General features: G+C 43.5%; 2 protein-coding genes across 5 annotated transcripts in view; both read right to left on the bottom strand.

Annotated features, from left to right (window-relative positions):
- Positions 1 to 1,375, bottom strand: part of si:ch73-335l21.1 (insulin receptor substrate 1-B) — a 43,835-nt gene extending 42,460 nt beyond the window's left edge. Inside the window, exon 1 of one of the 2 annotated variants that reach the window (XM_013140481.4) lies at positions 472 to 1,375. In XM_013140481.4, the coding sequence (XP_012995935.2) occupies positions 472 to 820 (349 nt within the window). In that variant the 5' untranslated portion in view covers positions 821 to 1,375. The remainder of the gene's footprint in view (positions 1 to 471) is intronic. The other variant, XM_013140480.4, reaches the window with a different exon arrangement.
- Positions 1,376 to 2,995: 1,620 nt separating this feature from the next.
- agfg2 (ArfGAP with FG repeats 2) lies at positions 2,996 to 12,760 on the bottom strand. Of its 3 annotated transcripts, XM_020043122.3 has the most exons (15): positions 12,031 to 12,105; positions 11,708 to 11,808; positions 11,112 to 11,205; positions 10,184 to 10,299; positions 9,575 to 9,722; positions 9,120 to 9,246; positions 8,842 to 8,946; positions 8,664 to 8,696; positions 7,723 to 8,001; positions 7,200 to 7,272; positions 6,922 to 6,965; positions 5,858 to 5,950; positions 5,094 to 5,198; positions 4,431 to 4,501; positions 2,996 to 4,159 (listed from the first exon to the last, which is right to left on the bottom strand). In XM_020043122.3, exons 3-15 carry the CDS (start codon positions 11,163 to 11,165, stop codon positions 4,112 to 4,114), a joined length of 1,296 nt encoding a protein of 431 aa, XP_019898681.1. In that variant the 5' UTR covers positions 11,166 to 11,205; positions 11,708 to 11,808; positions 12,031 to 12,105; the 3' UTR covers positions 2,996 to 4,111. The 3 variants fall into 3 exon arrangements, with proteins under 3 accessions (XP_019898681.1, XP_010886114.1, XP_010886115.1); XM_010887812.5 differs by lacking the exon at positions 11,708 to 11,808 and having other exon boundaries at positions 12,031 to 12,760; XM_010887813.5 differs by lacking the exons at positions 8,664 to 8,696; positions 11,708 to 11,808 and having other exon boundaries at positions 12,031 to 12,758.
- Between the last annotated feature and the right edge of the window lie 2,022 nt (positions 12,761 to 14,782).

The raw sequence follows: 14,782 nt of genomic DNA, 5'->3' as shown, positions 1-14,782 counted from the left end.
GTCTAACAACTCACATAACGGCGTTTTAAAACTGATGTCTATTTCTCAGCCAATGATGAGACAGCATCTCTTCTTGTTATTATACTTTTGGTGGCGGAAATGGCCTTCCGTAGAAGTAGGCTATGAACAGTTTTTTGAGTAATATTTAGATGGTCCTAACAACACAACAATGCACTATGAAAAGAGTACGACACAACAGTTTTTTTAGAATACAAAGAGCATGCATAAAAATATTATGCAATCCTTCCCCAATGAAACAACCATAGTACAGGGTAAACACTGTAAAGTTAACTTATTGTCGTTTTCAAACCACATGCATAGTTGCATTCTTCTATTTTCACATTTCTGGATGTCCGAAAATAACTGCCGCATACCAAAGAATTTTAACAAGCACGTGTATTCCAATACTATGCCACTTCATTATAAGGAGTACGCGCTCCTTTTGCATGCTGTTTTTCTATGCTTACTTACTTTTGCATTGCAGCTCCACCATGGCCTGATACCATTCGTCTTGATCCGCCTCGTTTTCTGCCGCGATGGCAAAGCTCTCCGCCCGGGTGTACAGCACTATCATGTGCTTGTTCTTTGCATCAGCCCGCTTGTTGATGTTGAAACATGTCTCCAGAACCAGGGCTTTCTTGGGGACGGGTGTCTTTCCGCGGAATTTCTTCTCGCTTTCGTAGTATTCGAGACGGGCCGGGCCCCTCTCCGAGGCCGTCCGGAGGACGAAGTATCGCCGGTGCATGGATTTCTGCTTGCGGAGGTAGCCGCTTTTTCGAACGTCCTCATAGCTTTGTGGCTCGGGTGGTTGGCTCTCCATTGCGCTCAAGTTATTGTGTTTTCTCAACTAGACAGAAGAAACTAAACTTCTATTTTCAATTACAGCCAAAATAGCCCCACGAGAAGACAACACCAAACATCATTCCGTCCCGTTCCCCTCCCTCCCTCCCTTTAACACATGTATGCAAGGGAGAGAGGTCCTCCAGTCCAGTCCAATCTTTTTATTATTGACAATTAAATATTCCCTTTTCTCGTTGCGGTGGCTTAAACTCAGCGGTCGCTCCTCGGGGAGTTTTCTGCCCTCACACACGGGCACTCGCAGCAACGTCCTATTTAGCTAGCTAGTAGGCGATGTGCTTTAATCAATTAAATTAGCGGCAGCAGAGTTTTGACTACTTCGCTGCTACTACTACCCCCTCCCTTCCTCTCGATATGGCGTGGAACTACAGCTACTGGGAATGAAAAGCTGTCAGTCAACGCTTGTCCGATGTCCGTAGAGAGAGAGAGCGAGAGAGAGACCAGAATCGAATTTCATAATGCCTATGCATCGTTATGTGTTCTTCAGTCCTTTTTTTTTTTACTTGAAGATCCCATCATATGCTGTACGGTTGAATGATTGTGACACGTGGTAGCCTAATATGCAACATTCACGAGAACTGCAAACCTATATCAAATTGCTTCACGATGAAAGACGTAACCTGTGAGCAACATTATCACGTTGGAACCTCTCAGATGTTACCTATCGAACGGGATTAATTTATTGTAACGGGTCAAATTGAATGTAATTGGCTATAGGTCGCATAATATGAACACATCAATGTAATCTATATTCAATATTTATAAAAGTTATTTATTGTATCCTTATAATTGCGCGGTTACTAATTATAGATAGCAGCGAATTAATCATATTTATCTTGTTATTAGGCCAACATAAAAAAATTTGGGATTATGCAATGCCGGGACAAGGTTAGAAAACTATGCAATATGTGCCGCCTGGTGGTTCTATATTGCCATTACCTATTTAACTTGTCAGGGAAATAAACGAAAGATGTTCAGACACACAAGCATGTGTTTGTTTGTTTTTTAATCTATTTGAGACCAGAAAAGATGACTATCCCCTAACCTAAAAGTAACTAAAACTAACTCCAGCTGTGCGTTTAACCCGGGGTCAACCAATTGAACATTCAAAGTCACGTTTATCCAGAATTACTTACAGTATTGACTGCCTACATGTTCAATCCTATTTTGTACCCATGAGTATAAAATAGCATTTTTCCTAGTGTGGGCAGGCTTATAAACCTTGTCAGATTTTACTGTCATGTACTTAGACCTGTATCTATCTCTCACACACACACAGAAAAACTAGACACTTGTTTTTACAGAACCAACAAATATTATTTGAAATTATAAACATGGATACATTTCATTACAAAGACTTTTTCAACAGAACTCTTTCCAAAGGAAACAAAGTAAGAAAGATATATACAGTACTGTGCACAAGTCTTAGACACCTGAAAGTTGAACTAAGGCCATTTATTTGGGTAGTAAGTGTTTTAGTAACATGTGTACACACCAATCAGCCATAGTTTTATGACCACTGACAGGTAAAGTGAATAACACTGATAATCTCATTATCACGGCACCTGTCAGTGGGTGGGATATGTTAGGCAGCAAGTGAACTTTCTATCCTCAAAATTGATGTGTTAGAAGCAAGAAAAATGGGCAAGCATAAGGATCTGAGCGACTTTGACAAGGGCCAAATTGTGATGGCTAGACAACTGGGTCAGAGCATCTCCAAAACTGCAGCCCTTGTGGGGTGTTCCCGGTCTGCAGCGTTCAGTACAGATCAAAAGTGGTCCAATGAAGGAAAAGTGGTGAACCAGTGACAGGGTCATGGGCGACCAAGGCTGACTGATGCACGTGGGGAGCGAAGGCTGGCCCATGTGGTCAGATCCAACAGACAAACTACTGTAGCTCAAATTGCTGAAAAAGTTAATGCTGGTACTGATAGAAAGATGTCAGAACACACAGTGCATCACAGTTTGTTATGTATGGGGATGTGTAGCCGCAGAGCAGTCAGGGTGCCCATGCTGACCCCCGTCCACTGCCATAAGCGCCTACAATGGGCATGTGAGCGTCAGAACATGGTCTGATGAATCATGTTTCCTTTTACATCACGTGGATGGTCAGGTGCGTGTGCGTCGCTTACCTGGAGAACACATGGCACCAAGATGCACTATGGGAAGGAGGCAAGCCAGCGGAGACAGTGTAATTCTTTGGGCAATGTTCTGGCTGACCTATTTGAACGTAACCTATATATATATTTTCTTTTCATAAATGAACACTTACTATCCAAATGAATGACTTTAGTTTGAATTTCAGATGCCTAAGACTTTTGGACCATACTGTATTTCACCCCCATGTTGTCACCAAAAAACAACAGAAACATTTGGTCCATACATGGAGAGATGTACACAGTTATTGTTTTTAAAATATCTTTTACATTCAGTAGCTTCTCCTCTCGAAGCCCTCCAAGCACATGCAGCCTGAGACCAAAACACAAATGAGTTACGGACAATGACAACTAACAGAATGTGTTCCACATCCACACACGGCACACATGAAGGACAGACGGGGGTTCTCTGTAGCACTCTCCCATTTACATGCGTCAGGAGGATGTTGTGTTAAGGCTGGCATAACCCTCATTGAGAAAAAAAAAAATCATAGCTTATTATTATTTTTTTTGCGCTTGTCATTTTGCTCTGCTCTATAAGCCCTGAAGAGGGTAATCTCTATTCTGTAACTTGGAACACACTGACCTACTGACTGACTGATTGTCCGTCTGATTCACCTACTGACTGACTGTCTAAATGACTGGCTACTTTTTGGAAACTTCTGGATGCCCTAATGCTCTAAAAAGCAGTGTATTGATTTGGTGTGTTATGACTCTGGATGTTGCTGCAAAGAAGCGGGGCATGGCTGGAAGAGCAATGCATGTGTGTGTGCCTCTTGGGGATGAGACCCACAGAGCCCTGAGGTGGCTTCTACTGTCACACAAACATCTTTGATATGGCATGTGGCACACACACACACACACACACACACACACACACACACACTCTTTCCACAGATAAACATTACTGGACAGACTTCACATGCACACACACACAGAGGGGAGAGGGGCCTACATTAAAGTGTCTCTCTCTCTTTCTCTGAAAGGTGAAAGTCCTCTAGAAGCATTGAAATGGCAGCAACTCCTCAAGTTCACTCCCCGTTTAGTCCACCCCCCCTTCATGTGCCGGGGGAGTGAGGGTAGCCAGAGGTGACGGCGTCAGATGAAAGGGTTTCGCGACGTTCCTCTACTCGGGTAAACATTCCCCTGAGAGAGGGAGGAAGAAAAGTAAAGGGGTAGAAGGAGGGCGAGAGGAAAACGGGGAAGGAGAGGGAGAGAAACGAGCAAGAGGACAGAGAGTTAATACTGTAAGTCCACTGCAAGCCTCAAATACCAATGAACCATTAGCTCTTTCTGAGCGAAGCATTAGCATAAGACATAAGCAGCCAAGCAGACCAAATCCCCAAGAAACTCTATGCAACCTGTTGAAGCACACCTAATGGTCATTGTGGCTTTGTGACTGCAGTGTGGTACTCACTGTGAAGGGGTTCACTGACATCGGTCGGGGAACTTTGGGTTGAGAGTTTGGTGCCGGGAAAGGGGCAAAACCTAACAACACAACCACCACCCCCCCCGAAACCAGAGTTACATTAGGACCGAGTACCAATACATCAGATAAAATGCTGCTGTTACAAACAGAGCAACATGGAAATTGCCATTCAAACACACCAACCCATCCAACGGCTAACATAGAAGTAGAATTACTAGAATGGGCAACTCTCTATGGCCATGGCGATTTAACTAGTTCGCATGTTATGGGTTGTAATTCTATATTTGGGCGCTGAGTTGGTATTATGTAAGCAGAGGAAATGAGATGCAGTGAATCATCATTGGCTTTGAGGCTGGAGCCCCTTAGGTCTGCAGGAGGCAACGTTCATTTGATCACAACCTAACATGCTCCTGCAGCCCAGCTGGAAAATATATTTACGCAACTGGCTTTTTTTATACAGTACCAGTAAAAAGTCTGGACAAACGTTTTACAGTATTTTCTTTGCAAAATGTGTACCAATATTTTGATAGAAAAGAAATGTCTAATGTTTTTTTTGTGTTTTTCTGTATGGTTGGAGAATATTCTAGAATATAAAACAATAATATACATTAAATGTCTACTGAAATTGAATAAAAGTCCACTTCTACTTGCCGTTGGCTTCCTGGTTGTTGGTCTGCTTGTGTGGAAATGCGTTCTGGGTGGCGGGAGCTGGGAAGGTGTTGGGGGCTGAAGAGTTGATGAACCCACTGCAGTCATCTGCACAGAGACAGAACATAAGGGGGCTGAATCACAAACAGAACATTCGATTATCTCCTGAAAAATTATTATCCAGCCACTAAGTGTCCATTCCAACTGTTTGTTAATGATTTTTCACTACATACACTATAAACTAATCAGTGTACATACTTCTTATGACTCACTCATTGCAGACCTCAAGCACAGATTAAAAGGCAAGAATCTGTCAATGCCCAGTGAGACTTATGTGATTCACAGGCAGCCGTAGTTCCTTTGTGTATACCTCAGTGATTATTTGACCAATCAGGATGGACAAAGGCAGGGACAGTTTTAAACTGGGACAGTGATTTTAAACCTATCATAGAGAAAATAGTCTATAGTGTAACAATATAAAAACATACCGTGAATTGGTCATGATAAACACTGTGAAATGACTATAAACTTTGCTTTCTTCCACAACGGTAATCACTATTGTTAACAACACTCCCACTAGGATGAAAGCAGTAAATGAGAATATTTTGCCAGACAATTAACCCTAACCCTAACCCTAACCCTAACGGTAATGAACATTACCCCAAACATTATCCCTTAAGGAGTACCTTAATGCATACTTTAATGTGTTGCTGCATTAGTGACCTTTGCCCTCCGGCTGAATAAGCACTGCCCTGTAGGCAGCTTACCTCCCGAGGTGCTGCTGTTGAAGGGGTTACTGGGGGACAGGGCTGGCTGCTGCTGCTGACAGCTGGAACTGGTGCTGAATGGGTTGGGAAAATCTGAGACAAGAAGTTAGAGACAAGACAGAGCGAGAGACAGAAACAGAGATGAGAAAAGATACAGAGAGAGAGAGACAGAGTGAAAGAGAAGGGGAAGTACCGAGATAGAGAGACAAAGAGGAGTAGAGAGACAGAACGGGAGATAAGGAGTAAAGATACAGGGGGAGACAAAGGGGATTAGCAAGACAAGAGGAGTAGAGAGATATAGAGAGGAGAGGAGTAGAGAGATATAGAGAGAAGAGGAGTAGAGAGAGGAGAGGAGTAGAGAGATATAGAGAGAAGAGGAGTAGAGAGAGGAGAGGAGTAGAGAGATATAGAGAGAAGAGGAGTAGAGAGAGGAGAGGAGTAGAGAGATATAGAGAGAAGAGGATTAGAGAGATATAGAGAGTAGAGAGATATAGAGAGAAGAGGAGTAGAGAGATATAGAGAGAAGAGGATTAGAGAGATATAGAGAGTAGAGAGATATAGAGAGAAGAGGAGTAGAGAGATATAGAGAGAAGAGGATTAGAGAGATATAGAGAGTAGAGAGATATAGAGAGAAGAGGAGTAGAGAGATAGAGAGAGAAGAGGATTAGAGAGATAGAGAGAGGAGAGGAGTAGAGATATAGAGAGAAGAGGAGTAGAGAGATATAGAGAGTAGAGAGATATAGAGAGAAGAGGATTAGAGAGATATAGAGAGTAGAGAGATATAGAGAGGAGAGGAGTAGAGAGATAGAGAGAGAAGAGGAGTAGAGAGAGGAGAGGAGTAGAGAGATATAGAGAGGAGAGGAGTAGAGAGATATAGAGAGTAGAGAGATATAGAGAGAAGAGTAGAGAGACAGGCAGGTGGGTATAGAGGGTAAAATTAAGGAAGGTAAATGTTAATGGATGCATCCACGTCTTTCACAGCTCTTTTATAAAAAGAATACCCGTTAAAACAGATTAATAACATTGCACAAGTGACTCATTCAGATTTTTGTAACTCAGCCTACTTGCAAATGTTTGCGTTCCAGACCCAATATCCACACCGGGAGAGCTGAAAATGGAGGAGAGAATGAGTAATACATTAGGAAAAACAAAACCTGTCCACTCTGTTCATTTCAAAAGTAAATTTACTATTGTATATTTACTATAATATCAAGCAGTTCTGCAGATATCCGAAATAAATAAATAATTTTTTACTGTGGACTGGTAGATTTGCACATAAAACAGTTAATTCAATTTATTCAAGATAAATAATTGAAACAAGACTTAGTTCAACATTCATTACCTGGCAGGAGTGGAACTGGCTGACAGGCGATTCCCAAATAGGGTGCTATACTGGGGCAGTCCATCAGGGGGTGCTGAAACACAGACCCAAATAATTAAAGTCTGAACCCCAACCGGGCTTAGGCAGGGGTTTATTTCAGAGATCAAATGTAATTAACTATTAGGAGTATGTTCAATCTCCCAGAAAAGGTGAAAAGCTCTGATTGAGTGTGTGTTCTTTCAAGGTGCATCTGTTTGCACGTGCTCAGTGCATGAACTGCTTTACATTTAAAAGCTATACGAATCCTTGTTCCTGAGCATATACCATATGTCATCATTAGCTGTCCTACAGTGAGTAGCATTGTTTAGTGAGAAATGAAACATTTTCTCAAGGTTGTTCTGTAACAAAGCCACAGAAAGGGGATAATTCACTTGCTAAAACCTTGGCATTTAGAGTAAGAATGTTATGCAACGCAGCTGATGACAACCTTTCACTCCTACACTCCCTCCCTCCCTCTCTCACACACACACACACACACACACACCTGTAGCTCTAGACCCAGGTCCAGTCACGGTTCCAGTCCCCGGTCCAGTCACGTTTCCAGGAGACGTGTCAGAAAAGACACTGTCTAGTTGGGAGAGGGCAGCGTATCGGTCCTGGTGTTGTGTCTGCATGTTGGGGCCGGGGGCTGTGGCCGGGGTGGGGGGGGCGATGCTGAGGGCACTTTGACTGTGCTGTTGGCTGAGCCCTCCGAAGTCCACACTCAGAGACTTAGGGAAGGCCCTGAAAGAGCCACAGCCCCCAGAAGAGAGCACAGAACGACCTGGGAAGACCAAACAAAGAGGAACGGTGAACACCTTAAAGTAGTTCACTATATCGGCTCTCTGAGATTTCTCTGACCTTGTGACCTGAACAGGCAATAGTCTAAACAGACCAAGAGGACAAATCTATCCTCTGAATGCCCTTCTGTGGAAATGTTAGCTTTGAGCAAACATTTGGCACATTACTTTTATTAGGAACAAACAGAATTTGAATGTGTTCCTAGATTGGATCGGTTGTGGACACAATCATAGCAAATACAATCACACAGTTCACAGCGTTCTAATTTGGAACTTTGACCCACTTAGCCAACCACACTGCTGTAACAGTTCATGGCGAAATACCATAGGGCCCCTGTTGAAAGGAGCCTTGGCTCTACTCTCAAAAATAACCATAAATGTGTTATTTTCCTTACTCCTCTCTCTCTCTCTCTCTTTCTCGCTCTGGGAATAGTGCTCTCTCCTCGACCTAGCCATGCTTCAAATCTGGGAGAGAAACACACTCAAATAGACCCAGAAGAGCACAGGACTACTCACCATCCTTACATGCCACCAAAGTGTTACATTCTACTGTATTCTATTATATTCCACTGTGTTTTTTTTCTATGGTAACCTATGAAGAGCCATTCAGGACACAGAGAAACACTGAATGGGTTTAATGCCTTACCTAAAATGTAGTTGTTTTTGAAAGTGCTACTGGCTAAAGAGGTAAAGGTAGAGAGAAAGAGAAAGAGAGAGACAGAAGGAACAAGATGAACTAGAGCCCCGGAAAAGGGGGAAGAAAAGGTGAGATACGTAGAAAACACAAGGAAGTTCATAGGTCCAGAGGAGTGGGCGCTGGGTACCTGAGGGCCTCGGCAGGGCTGGGAAGGGGGGAGCGTGGCTTTGGGGTCCCAGTGTCGAAGACAGAGAGCCTGGACGTTGTCGTTCTATACCACTCATCAGAGAGTCTAAGAGAGAAAAAGAGAGAGACAGAGGGAGACACAGACGGACAGAGTTACAGAGAGAGAGAGAGAGAAAAAAAAGACATACCTATGGAGAGATGCAGAAATATGAACAAGTAAAATGATGCGGCCTTGGGAGCCATTACTCACACCAAAAAAAAGGTACAGAACAGGTGTACCTTTCATAGGGGCGTCTCTGAAGCTCTGGGAGCGGGAGGGAGCACGAGCAGTGAAAACGTCAGCCCTCATGTCCGCAGGCGAGATGGTTGGGACTCTGTCCCCCCAGGATGAGAGCTGAGACTGGGGCTGGACAAGATGGGAGACAAGGGGGAACCAGGCAGTCAGCACAGTCGGTGGGAGTGTTGCTCACATAACCCCTCATCTTTTATTCAGCCTTTTATTTTTGATGTGAATTAGACCTGGAGGGGATTCTTCCCCTTTGGTTGTGTCTCTCTGCTGGTCTCTTTCTCTCTCTCTCTTCTTTTTGCAAGCTCTCACTTTCTTTGTACACTCCACTCAGTAACACTGGTCTTCCTCACTCCTCACTCCACTCTCTCTCTCTCTCTCTTTCCACATTCTCTCTCAATTAAAAAAAGCTTAATATCAGCCCTTTGCGAGGGCTTGCGTGCCTCACCAGTGCGCGTGTCGTTCTGGCTGATGAGGTCATGGACTGGGGGGGCGGCTGGGCAGCCATTGGGCCGTGGGACGGGGGTAAGGTCTGAATTCCCTGGGGACTCCAGGGTCCCTCCAAGCCCTTCCGGTTCTTGTTTTTCGAAAAATGCCTGGAGAACATTTCAATGGTGTGATTACATTTCAAGAGGATACGTGTTTGCCACAGTATGTTTACCACGGTACCACAGCACGTATACCACGGTACCACAGCACGCATACCACGGTAACCACAGCACGCATACCACGGTAACCACAGCACGCATACCACGGTAACCACAGCACGCATACCACGGTAACCACAGCACGCATACCACGGTTACCACAGCACGCATACCACGGTTACCACAGCACGCATACCACGGTAACCACAGCACGCATACCACGGTAACCACAACACGTATACCCCGGTAACCACAACACGTATACCACGGTACCACAACACGTATACCCCGGTACCACAACACGCACATATTTAACTTAATTAGAAACTACAACTGAGTGGCGGAATGACTTCCAAGTGGGTGGTGCACCTATTCTGGTTGTATTAAGGCATGATCACCAATCTTCTCACCATTTCTTCTTCTCGTATTTGTCCTGGAGGAACTCTTTCAGTTTCTGGGAGTCCCTCTTGTCGAAGCACCCGTCGGTCTTTGGATCAAAGGCACACAGCCAGGTCCTCCTCCCCACCTACGCACACATGCGGAGATGCATAAGCACAAACAAGCACACACAAACAAGCACACACAAACAAGCACACACAAACAAGCACACACAAACAAGCACACACACATGTGGTGCAACATGAACAATAGACTAAGCTGCTCTAGAGTGTCTACTAAAAGGCTAAAGTGTAAGTAAACCACAAACATACACACAGGCACGCGCACACACGTGCACATGCGCACACAGAAACAATGAAGTTTGGGCAGAACTGCTGTTTGATTTCTCTTACTGCACAAACTGGGCAGTGTGTAGGCAGAGCGCATTCCTGCGGAACAGCGAATAACTGGCGTCTAGGCGGGCCTCCTCTACTAGTTTGACAGGACAGTGAGGCTTGCGCTTCTAGTTTATAAAGATAGATATAAAATGTCTAGAACTAATAGTTTATTCACGATAAGGAAAAACGATAAAAAATAAATAGTTCCTTAGGCAAAGACAGATAAAACCACCTCATCCTGGTCTCAATCCCTCTTCAGGTGGCCTCGAACCAAGGACATATATTTATCATATATAATATACATCCTACTTATAATACCTGTTATTGCTTTATTTCTCCTGGAACTTAAAAACATGCATATTTAATACAGAATGTTACAAGTCCCAATATGCATCACGATTCTTAGTTCACCTTTTCCCAACATTGAAATATTATCCAGCTAAGTAACATGCTGAGCATTAAGGATTAGTACAGAACTGTGATGGGGTGCAGAATGGTGCAGATATAGGTGTAATAAGTCCCACCCACAAGTCCACCTGACTGCAGCCTGCCTGTCACTCACCTCATTGCCATGGTTTTGCAGAAACTCCACTTCCTGTTGGGAGAAGGTTGTCATGGATATAGACTTGACTCTGTGGGGAGGGTTAAGTCCTCTCCTTAGAGAAGAGAGATAGGAAAAAAGAAAACGATAAAAGAAAGATGGAAGAATAGTGAATCACAATTCACATTATGCAGCTTAAAACCATAAAAACTCAGTAAGGGCAACACTGATATATTTAAATGAGAAAATGTGTACTAAAAATGTTAAAAGTGACAGGTGACTGTGAGAAGAGGTGAACGTATTGTTGATTTCACAATGGTGATGGTGCACATCCAGTGTAGAGAAGGATGTATGCATACAGGACATCAAACTGCTCATTCAGTGCGCAAAGGGTTTCCGGTTTAGACCTGAGTGTTAGTGACAGACTGATATTTAAAGTGAGGCAGCATCAAGTTGATTCTCGTGAATAAAGACTAAACATGTGCTGAAATATCGCCATTGCGATTACAGTAGTGAAATCTAAGGAAAATGTCCAACACCCAGACTAATCTGCTAGGACCTAAGCTAGCTAGTCTGCATGCAGAACACAATACATGAGGCTAAAAGAGTCGCCAAACCTGGGGCCATGACGAAATGAAACGTAATACGAGCACGATTAACGGGCACGCCTGAAACTGATAAAGCAGTAGTCCGATTATCTGTAGCCAAAGGAAGTAGCCTAAACATTCACACCAAGGGGAGGAAGAGACACCGCGTAAATTAATACGGGCAGCCTACAGAATAGGCCACATGTTACAGTTTCGCTTTCTACTCAATTTAAATAGCAAACAAAAATGTTATCTAGATGAACCAGAAATTGTTATTATAATAGGCATATTCGCAATATGCCTGTCATAGAAGGTAACCACATTTCCCTTATGTATGCATATAGGCTACTCACAGCATTCCAGAGCACGACGTGCACACGAAGCAGCCGACCGTGATATCGATATAAGTCACCCCGGGTTGACTGCACTCGAAGCAGTGTTTGTTTACTCCAGCCTGGGCAAGCTCCCGGACCTTACGAGCGCACATCTCTTGGTTGTCCCGATGTTTTCGGTTCGACATACTGCTGTTTCGGCCCGCTCTCCCCCGCCTTTGGTCTGGCTCGTATAGTGGTGAACCGCTAGGACTGGCCCTCCGCTATTCTCCCTTATTTCTGCCTCCGTTTGCAATGTTGTCACGCTCGCATTATAAAATAGCCTATGCGGCTCTCGTTGCTGCGATTTGAGACAGATATTACATGCATGCATGCGTCAAGCGATTCCTTGTCTTTAGCAGAAGTTAGAGAGTAGACCTCGTCAAGCTGTCAAATAGTTTCACTACGCCGTAATTCGTGTATTAATTGCTGCGGTATTCCCTTCAGCGAAGAAAGAAATCAGTCTCGCTAAATAACTCTACTGCTCCGCTCGCCATACGCACACACCCCCATCGGCATATTACCGCGCTCGCGTCTGTCGTTCCACGAAGACGCGTGTCTTTGGAATGATGACAGATTTGTGGAACATAGATTGCTGACTAGGGCAAGGGCTGAGGATCACTTACAGCAGTGGTGAATAAAATAACCCGAGCAAATACGCACACACAATAGACAATTCAAACAAAATGGCTATGATTATGAAATGGTATAATTCATTCCATTCTTAAATGCATAACCCAGATGACCCAGCTAATTCGAATTATTTTAAGAGTGGTCGGATGTGATTTTATTTACATAGTAACTCAACAAAACATGAACAGCTTTAATGGGTAGGCTATCACGCCCATCGCATGATGACGTCAGAAACAAGTTTAGTCTGTCTTGAGTTTGTTAACCTTTCAAATTCACTAACTAGGTCTGCGTATGTTGTATAAATATATATGCCTGTATGTACGTGTGTGTATGTGTATTTATATATATATATATATATATGTGTATACACATATATATATACACACTCACCTAAAGGATTATTAGGAACACCATACTAATACTGTGTTTGACTCCCTTTCGCCTTCAGAACTGCCTTAATTCTACGTGGCATTGATTCAACAAGGTGCTGAAAGCATCCTGTAACCAAAGCAATTAAAACAGGCACAATATTTTGCTGTCATAACGGTCTCATAAGCTACTATGGCTTTGTACCAATCAGCATACATGAGCAGAACCACCTGGTGACCACATAATGCATGCATAATATATATATATATATATATATATATATGCCTGTATATCTATGTATATATATATATACTCTCCTAAAGGATTATTAGGAACACCTGTTCAATTTCTCATTAATGCAATTATCTAATCAACCAATCACATGGCAGTTGCTTCAATGCATTTAGGGGTGTGGTCCTGGTCAAGACAATCTCCTGAATTCCAAACTGAATGTCAGAATGGGAAAGAAAGGGCGTGGCAGCGTGGCATGGTTGTTGGTGCCAGACAGGCCGGTCTGAGTATTTCACAATCTGCTCAGTTACTGGGATTTTCACGCAAAACCATTTCACAACCATTTGAAATAACCACTCGTTACAACCGAGGTATGCAGAAAAGCATTTGTGAAGCCACAACACGCACAACCTTGAGGCGGATGGGCTACAACAACAGAAGACCCCACCGGGTACCACTCATCTCCACTACAAATAGGAAAAATTGGCTACAATTTGCACAAGCTCACCAAAATTGGACAGTTGAAGACTGGAAGAATGTTGCCTGGTCTAATGAGTCTCGATTTCTGTTGAGACATTCAGATGGTAGAGTCAGAATTTTGCGTAAACTGAATGAGAACATGGATCCATCATGCCTTGTTACCACTGTGCAGGCTGGTGGTTGTGGTGTAATGGTGTGGGGGATGTTTTCTTGGCACACTTTAGGCCCCTTATTGCCAATTGGGCATCGTTTAAATGCCACGGCCTACCTGAGCATTGTTTCTGACCATATCCATCCCTTTATGACCACCATGTACCCATCCTCTGATGGCTACTTCCAGCAGGATAATGCACCATGTCACAAAGCTTGAATCATTTCAAATTGGTTTCTTGAACATGACAATGAGTTCACTGTACTGAAATGGCCCCCACAGTCACCAGATCTCAACCCAATAGAGCATCTTTGGGATGTGGTGGAACGGGAGCTTCGTGCCCTGGATGTGCATCCCACAAATCTCCATCAACTGCAAGATGCTATCCTATCAATATGGGCCAACATTTCTAAAGAATGCTTTCAGCACCTTGTTGAATCAATGCCACGTAGAATTAAGGCAGTTCTGAAGGCGAAAGGGGGTCAAACACAGTATTAGTATGGTGTTCCTAATAATCCTTTAAGTGAGTGTATATATATATAAAGTGAGAGAGAGAGTGAAAGATTGTTATTGTTCTGTCTATTTAATTATTATATTTACAATATATTGGACAGGCCACTATATGCTCCTCAGGTTTACGTAAGCGTCATTACGCACTAAACCGATTAAGCGAGAGAGCCTATGTGAAAGCAGCGTGGCCAGTGGCCAGCGAATGTAATGTAATTACGAATTCTGGTCAAAAGGGGGAGCAGTTCACCCTTTCTGGTCAGGTGTTGCTTGCCCAGCCCCCTTGCTTGCAGCTGTCACCTGCTGAACATTTCTGCTGGTGGTGGATGTGTTGAGGAGTTATGTTGATGTAGTATATGTTCG

The sequence above is a fragment of the Esox lucius genome, chromosome 24 (assembly GCF_011004845.1).
Source record: "Esox lucius isolate fEsoLuc1 chromosome 24, fEsoLuc1.pri, whole genome shotgun sequence".
Taxonomy (NCBI): Eukaryota; Metazoa; Chordata; class Actinopteri; order Esociformes; family Esocidae; genus Esox; species Esox lucius.
This window is presented reverse-complemented; position numbering and strand designations above follow the sequence as displayed.

Coding starts and splice junctions, on each gene's coding strand:
- agfg2 (XM_010887812.5), bottom strand. CDS start 12,197: ATGTCGAACCGAAAACATCGGGACAACCAAGAGATGTGCGCTCGTAAG. Junction 8,697..8,841: donor AGCCCTGCCGAGGCCCTCAG/GTACCCAGCGCC, acceptor TTACCTCTTTAG/CCAGTAGCACTTTCAAAAAC. Junction 7,273..7,722: donor ACCTGGGTCTAGAGCTACAG/GTGTGTGTGTGT, acceptor TCTGTGTTTCAG/CACCCCCTGATGGACTGCCC.